This window comes from Hippopotamus amphibius, chromosome 8, assembly GCF_030028045.1.
Source record: "Hippopotamus amphibius kiboko isolate mHipAmp2 chromosome 8, mHipAmp2.hap2, whole genome shotgun sequence".
Taxonomy (NCBI): Eukaryota; Metazoa; Chordata; class Mammalia; order Artiodactyla; family Hippopotamidae; genus Hippopotamus; species Hippopotamus amphibius.
In genome coordinates, this window is record NC_080193.1 from 4,291,435 (window position 1) to 4,299,191 (window position 7,757).

The window sequence follows — 7,757 nt, forward strand, 5'->3', positions numbered from 1 at the left end:
GCCTGAGCCCCCACAGCATAGGTGTCATTATTCCCATTTTATAGATGAGAAAACTGAGGCCAGGAGGTGGTCACTTCCTCATAGTCACCCAGCTCGAAACTGGCAGAGCCAAACCTCTAACCTGGCTCTGACTGAGGCTGAAGTCCACACTTCCAACCAGCAGACTTCACGCCTTCTCGCCATGAGAGGCTTGGCACAGACAGCTTTTGGAAACTAAAATGCTTTTAAAAAATACTTAGCATCTGCTCTGATGAAACCCTGAGCCAGGTGCTGTCAAGAGTACAAATGAGGATCAGACCCCATCCAAGCCCTCAAAGAGGGAGGAATAAGACTTGTTCCCACTTGAAAGGAGAGTGGGCAGGACTGGGCAGACTCAGCTGGTCTGGGCTGCGGGAGGCTGGGGAGGCTTCCTGGAGGAAACGGCCTGAGCGCAGCTCGCCACTGCTCGCTCCCCTTGCAGCATGAGGTGCCGCTGGCATCCCCGAGTGGCCTTCGAGCCAGCAGCCGGAGGTCCAGGCCTCATTCTATTGTGAACTCTCTGTGCTGCCGCAGGCAAGTGCCTTCACCTGTCTGAGCCCCAGGTGCCCCACCTGACATTCTAAGAGAGGCTTGTGGATGGCAAGTGGGAATCAGCAGAGAAGGAGGGGCTGAATGGCCACATGTGCCAAAGGCAGTGGGAGAGAGGGAGCCCTGAGGGGCCCTGAGGAGGCCGCAGGCCAGCCCTGCACTGGCTTCCTGGAGAAGAGCAGGTGGATGGCACAGCCGCCCGGAGGAGGACCCCCCGGCCCTGGTCTGGCCACCCCCCGCCCAGGCCGAGGGGGCCCCGCGGTGGGCCCGATGGTCCCCCTCACCCCGAGGCTGGTCAAAATCCCCAGCAGGCCCAGTGTGCAAAAGCAGGACTTGCTGGGGATGAAGTCACAGCTGGAAGGGGCCGGGCTGGGGCTGCCACTCCAGGGTGGGGCCTGGGGTCACGACCCCGGGAGCAGGCAGCCAAGAAGGGAGGATGCCTTCCGTGAGGAAGCTGGGGGAAAACACACACACACACAGCAGCGTAGAGAGGGAGGGAAGAAAACAAACTCCAGGAGACCAAAGCTGGCCTGGAGCGCGGCCTGGGCAGCCGATTCCCAGGGACTGAGGCCACGTTGCAGGCGGCTCACGGGTCCGCGGCTCCAAGACCCTGCCCGGCCTGCCCCAGAGAGGTCCGGCACAGGTGGTGGCTGGACATGGACAGGAGAGGGAGGCTGGGCCTGGGGTGCCGAGGGGACCAGAACCCTTGGGGAGCACGGACCAAGTCAGGTACCATGACAGGGGAAACTGAGGCAGGGAGGGGGCTCGTTAGGGTGGGGGTGAAGTGTCTTCTAGACTAGGCCCCACTTCCTGTTTCCTGTGGGGTGGGGCTGAGATCACATGGCACCTGGGGGTGTTGTGTAGGGCTGAGGGAGGGTCTGGGCAGCTAGAGGACAGTGCAAGGCCCTTCGAGTGCCCCGGGAGGGATGCAGGGGAGGAACGGTGGCAGGAGGGCAGCGGGACAGGGGGGCAGCCTCCAGCAGAGTCAGGGGACCTAGTGAGACATGCAGGCAGGGGAACAGGGGACCCTTAGGTGGGGCCTCAATGGGGCCCTGGTCCAGTGGATTTGGGGTCCACCTCAGAAGAGCCAGGCTGAGTCCGACGATAGGGGTCTGGGAGATGTGGGGGTGGGTCCGGAGGCCCTGAGTGGTCAGGCCCCAGTGCAGGAGAGACTGGGGGTGGGGGATTATGAGAGGGAGGTAAGCTGGGATGTGCGGCTGCCTGAGACAGGCTGGAGTGGGTGGGCCTCCTAGGGGCATACACAGACCCCAGAGCAGGTGTGTCAGAGGGCCAAGTGCCACGTGGGGCCTTCAGTGGCCCTCAAAAAGACAAGGTGTGGAGCAGCCGGGAGGAGGAAGGAAAGCCAGTGTGGGCTCCACCGGCCTCCTCCCTGCTGGGAAGTGCCCGCTGGGATGGGCAGTTTTATCACCCCCATCCGAGGCCCAGCTGGGAGAGCGGGGAGGAAGCAGCCTGGAGAGGGCAGGGCCTGTGTGTGGAGGGGGGAGGGGGGCACGGCGGCAGCAGGAGGGCTCGTCCTGGCACGAAGAGGGAGGAACGAACCAACGCACGCGTGGCTGGGCAGGTCTGGGATGTGGCAAGAGGCGGGAGCTGGGGGCATGGAGGATGGCTGAGGGGGTGGGCAGAGGGACTCAGGGGCCAGGGAGAGGCTGCAGGGCGCCCTGGCCTTGGAGAACCAACTCTCCCGCCCTGTTCTCTGGTCAGGGTCAGGTGGGAGGTCTGCGGTGGGGTCCCAGGGGAAGGAGACATCTCCTGGGACAGGGGGCGCCCCTGGCAACGTGTGGGACAGCGTGGCCCCAGATATGTGTCCGACCAGCACTCCCCCGCCTCTTCTGGTTTTGTGTTTTCATAGTTTTTGCTGTAGGGGAGGAGCTGCCGTGCTCCTTTTGCCCTAGTCCTCACCATTCCTTCCTGCCCCTCCTCATTTGTTCACAAATCTACCTAGCCATGAAAGACAGCAGAACTTGTGACCCTGCGTAAGAAACTCCAGAAGCACCTTTGGGGGCCATCATCATTCTCTGAGCCCCAAGGGCCCTCCAAGCCATGTCTGTTCTCCCCAGCCATCTCTCTGCATCCTGAGGAGCAAGCCTGGGTCTGATTGGCTAAGCCTCCCTAAGTCTCTGCTTCTCATGTCCTTTCAGAATGCAAATGCTGGACCACCCTCCCCTGAAGGGTGTAAAGAGTTGACACACCACACCTTTCCAGAAGTTCCTCCCCAGGCTCTCCCCAAAGAAGGGAGTCACAGCAACTCCCCATCTCCCATCTTCCCAGCCCCCTCCTCAACCCCACAGGTACCTGTGGTCAGCAACGCAGGCTTGCTGATGGCAGTCAGGAGGCCTGACCTTGCGGGACCTTGGGCAACCTGTCCCCTTGGGAGCCCCGCTTTGCCCGGTGGCAGCGGGCAGGGTGGAGGAGGCCACCTCTGCAGTGGCTTCCAGCGCCCACGTTCAGTGTCGTTTTATGACCGTCTAAAGTCCACACCGGGGCCCCAGCCCCTCTTCCTGGAGCCGCCTTCTCAGCCAAGCCCCAGCCTGCCTCCTCCCCACTGCCCCCCGAACCCCCTGACCAGGGGCCACAGGTGGCAGCCTCCATCTGCTTGCCTAGTTTCAAGCCACCTCCCCAAACACAGGTGAGTCAGGGCTGTCTGGAGCGCCCACTGCCCGGGGGCCCCCCCGATGACTCGGAGACCCTCCTGCCCCTCCCCATCTTCAAACAACTCCCAGGCAAGCCACTCAGGAAAACCGCAGGGTGTTTTGTTGAAGAGTTCATTATAATTTTATCAATCACATTCTTAGAAGAGGGAAAAAGTTTGTTCTCCCCACCCTCCCCCCTCACGGCCCCCCCCTTCACTCTCACTTTCTTCCATTCATAATTTCCTATGATGCACCTCAAACAACTTCCTGGACGGGGATCCCTGCTAAATATAGCTGTTTCTCTCTCTGTCTTACAACACAGGCTCCAGTATATAAATCAGGCAAATTCCCCATTTGAGCATGAAGCTCTGAAAACTGCCGGCATCTAAGGTCTCCTCCAAGGCCCTCTGGAGTCCAGCCCATAATGAAGGTCTTGGCGGCAGGTAAATCCACCCGCCCCGCGCCAGCTTCCGCGCCCCGCCACGGGCGCAGCGGCGACTTGGGGCACTCGGCGACCGCGAGCGGGACACCCCCCCGCCGCAGACACACGGACACTCGCGGCGCCCGCGCAGCCGGCCGGGCAGCGGGAGGCGCGGGGTGGCGGCCGGGAGCGAGCGCAGGCACATGGTCTCGGCACCGCGCGCCCGGCGCGCCCCGGGCCCGCAGAGGGGCGGGCAAGGGAGGGGGCGCCGCAGCCTTCCTCCGCCTCCTCGCTCTCCTCCTCCTCCTCCTCGCTCCGCGGACTCTCCCTGCTGCTGCTCTTCCCGCTCAGCTTTCTCCGGGATTCACCCTCCCTCTTTCTTTCTTGCTGTCTTTCCGCTTTCTCTTTTCCAACCGCGTCCCGGGCTGCTCCCTGGGAGGGGCGCCGGCCGCTGAGCAGCTTGCAAACTCCGGCCCGGGACGGGAGCAGGTGCCGCCTCCATCTGCTATTGCCTGGAAAGCTGTGGTCTGTGCTAGGTGAGCCCGGGGCGTGGGGGGGGGGGGGGGGGGCAGCCGTCCTGGGGCCTTAGCACTGCCCGGGAATGCTGAGCGGCACAGGGGACTCAGAAGTGGACTTGAGGCTGCCACTGTCCCACCAGGGGAACTGGCTCCTGCGCGCCGCCGTTTCCCCCAGCCTCAGGAGTTCTGCAGCCTCACAGGTCCACCGACCCCAGCCCTTGCTGCTGGGTCACCTGGAAAGCAAGCCGAGGGGGGCGGGAAGCAGGCGCCCCGGGTGGGGGGGAGGGGCGATCCTGGACAGGCCCGGACACCTCTCAGCTCTCCTGTCACCTTTCACTTTCCTTCCTCCCCCGCCCACCTGGCTCCGTGCGACCTTTTCCCTTTTTTTCTTTCCTGGTTGCTCCATTTCCTCTCCCTCCCGAAGGCTCTGGGGGCCTGTGGGACCCCAGGAGCCTCCTTGTCCTAACCCACACCCGGGGGCAAGGACTGGTAGACAGGAGTGGGAGACCATGGAAGGCAGGAGCGGTACAGAGCAGGACAGGAAGTTCTGAAGGATGATTTGGGAATGGAGAGGAGGGCAGAACTGCAGAATTGGGGTGGAGTTGAAGGTCCTAGATAGAGGAGTGGCCACATCTGGAGAAGGAGAACCACAGAGAAGATGGGCGAGGGTGACAGAATTAGGGGACAAAGGGCCCAGTGAGCCAAAATCAGGACACAGGTTTGGGAGATGCAGATCCAGCAGAAACCTCCCTCTCCCCTTGCGGAAGCCCCCTCTGGGCGAATGACATTTGAAGTCACACTTAGGAATCTGGACCATCCTGGGAGGTAGGGGCTACTCTTTTTTTTTTTTGAGACCCTCTGGGCCTGGGGCGTGGTACCCTCCAGCCAGAGGCCAGGATGGTTGGCGTCACCCTGGACCCAGCTTCCCACTGGTAGGAATAGTTCATGTCCTGCCCCCTCGCTCCTGTTAGCAGAGAGCAGGGAGTAATAAATGGGAGAGAAGCAGAGATAGAGAATTAGAGATCTGGACAGACCGAGACAGAGACGTGGATTCTGTGACATCGCGAAAATAAGAAACAGCCAGGCTGGACGAAGCGAGAGCTGGAGGCTGAGAGGGAACACTGGAGTCCCCGAGGAAGAAGGGCGCATCCTCTACCGTGAGCCCCCTTGCCCGCCCCCACCGCTACCTCTCTGCTCATGGCTCTCTTCCACCTGTTTGCAGGAGTCGTGCCCCTGCTGCTGGTTCTGCACTGGAAACACGGGGCGGGGAGCCCCCTTCCCATCACCCCTGTCAACGCCACCTGTGCCACACGCCACCCATGTCACAGCAACCTCATGAACCAGATCAGGAACCAGCTGGTGCAGCTCAACAGCAGTGCCAACGCCCTCTTTATTCTCTATGTAAGTCTCTCCCCAAGGTGCCCAGGAAGGAGGGTGGGGGGGGGTGCTGGGCTTTGCTGCAGGGACCTGGGCTGGCAGGGCCGGGAAGGGAAGGGAAGGGAAGGGAGGGGCTTGATCCCACCACACCCAGACTCCCTCCACTTCCTCCCACCCCCTGGCCCAGGCTCGGCCACTTTCCCAGGGTGCCCAGTTAGACAGCGGCAGAGCTGCTTGGAGAAGGGGGTCCTGGCATGTCTAGGATTCCTCCACCTCATGGAGGGAGAGGCTGATGAGAGACAGATAAGGAGGTAGTGAGGTGCACGGGGAGGTGCTGCTGGGAGAGATGGCGGGCTGTGGGTGACAGGGGTGCAGAGCCGCCCAGGAAGAGGGTGAGTGTGGTGGGTGAAAGGGCAAGTGTGTGTGGTGTACGCCTTGGAGGTAAGACTCGGTGTTTTCCTTCCTGTCCTGATGATGGCCACGAGCTGGGTCGTTCCTCGCATGGTGTAGGCCTGGATGCCTTACCAAATGCACCCACACCCACGATTGCTTCTGGCTCTCAGGACAGTCCTGGGATGGCTGCAGGGCAAGTGATTCGGTCCTCATGCCGGTGTGTGGGGGGGGTGGGAACGGAAGCCCAAGAGCCGACCCAGAGGCTTGGTGGCAGCGCTGGAACACCCGTCTCTGACTCCCACGTCCCCTCCCCTCCTCCCCTCTGCTCCTCAGTACACGGCCCAGGGGGTGCCGTTCCCCAACAACCTGGACAAGCTGTGCAGCCCCAACGTGACTGACTTCCCGCCCTTCCACGCCAACGGCACCGAGAAGGCCCGGCTGGTGGAGCTGTACCGCATCATCGCGTACCTGGGGGCCTCCCTGGGCAACATCACGCGGGACCAGAAGGTCCTCAATCCCAACGCCCTCGGCCTGCACAGCAAGCTGAACGCCACGGCCGACGCCATGCGGGGTCTCCTCAGCAACGTGCTCTGCCGCCTGTGCAGCAAGTACCACATTGCCCACGTGGACGTGGCCTACGGCCCTGACACCTCGGGCAAGGACGTCTTCCAGAAGAAGAAGCTGGGCTGTCAGCTCCTGGGGAAGTATAAGCAGGTCATTGCCGTGGTGGCCCGCGCCTTCTAGGCGGGAGGTCTCATAGCGTACAGTGACCCAAGATCTTAGACTTAGGTGGCTCTCAGACTGTGGCCGGGGCCCAGAGCGTTGCCAGACCCAAGTGGGGGTTCCTGGCCGGGCTACTCCTCTCCGGGGTGGGCTGTGGTGAAGCCAAGCAGAGCCAGAACTCCCAGAGGCAGAATCTATATGTTGCGCCAACCAGAAGAATGCACCCCTTCTTCTGGGAGACTGCAGCCAGGCACCGCGTGTCGGGCTGGATTTCGGCCCCCACTTGTTCCCTCAGCCAGGGTCTTCGTGAACAAACCACACACGTTGTCTCCGGCGACCCTGACCGTGGGACAAGACAGCAGGGGTCGCGGGCATTGTCCAGCCCCCAGCAGAATGACCACCATCAGTGCCTTCGCTGTCCCTTTGGTAGACCTGGAAAGGTCTGACTGGAACTCAGGCAGCCCAGAAGGGCTGGGATCCTGAAGGATCCTTGGCCTCTACAAGTATGGTGAGTGAAGGATAGAAAGGGAGCTCTGGTTTAGATGCTGCCTTGCCTTGGGCATGATTGGAGAGCTCAGGCCTAGGACTGTCAGGTGGAAGGTTCCAGAAGGAGGTCATCCGCCTTCAGGCTCTTGGTGAGGCACCTTCAGGCCTGGAAAGGAAGAGAGGCCCTTGAAAGGCTTGACGGGCTCTCCTTCCTTGAGCCCGAAGTCTGTCCTGTCATCCCGGATGGCCAAGGCCTGGCGGCTGGACCTGGAGGTGGGGTGTGGGGAGGTGGACGGGTTGCAAAGTCAGGTGAGGAGGTTCCGAGGGGACCCAGAGTCTTGCGGGCAAGGGTCTGTGAGGGCGGGGCAGATGGAGTAGTTCAGAGTGGCAGCTCACACCTGAGGCCCATGCAGGCCCCGTGAGGTCATACAAACGTACTTGAGGGGCACCAGAGGCCACCGCTGGTCCCTGGAGCGAGGGGACAGCAGAAGTTGAGGTCAGGGTCTCAGAAAGCCTGAGATCCAAGGGTGCCGTGTGTCTGACCCAGCATGATTGTCTATTTATTTTGATGCCCTATTTATATTAACTTATTGGTGCTTTAAATAGCAAAGTTAATTCCCC

At 61.7% G+C, this 7,757-nt stretch overlaps 1 protein-coding gene across 1 annotated transcript; it reads left to right on the forward strand.

Annotated features, from left to right (window-relative positions):
* Positions 1 to 3,533: 3,533 nt before the first annotated feature.
* On the forward strand, positions 3,534 to 6,850 carry LIF (LIF interleukin 6 family cytokine). Its single transcript, XM_057745994.1, has 3 exons — positions 3,534 to 3,661; positions 5,380 to 5,558; positions 6,261 to 6,850. Exons 1-3 carry the CDS (start codon positions 3,643 to 3,645, stop codon positions 6,669 to 6,671), a joined length of 609 nt encoding a protein of 202 aa, XP_057601977.1. The 5' UTR covers positions 3,534 to 3,642; the 3' UTR covers positions 6,672 to 6,850.
* The last annotated feature ends 907 nt before the right edge of the window (positions 6,851 to 7,757 follow it).

Bases quoted from the DNA above. Each gene is read 5' to 3' on its own strand.
- LIF (XM_057745994.1), top strand. The intron at 5,559-6,260 runs GTAAGTCTCTCC...TCTGCTCCTCAG, and splicing joins ACGCCCTCTTTATTCTCTAT to TACACGGCCCAGGGGGTGCC.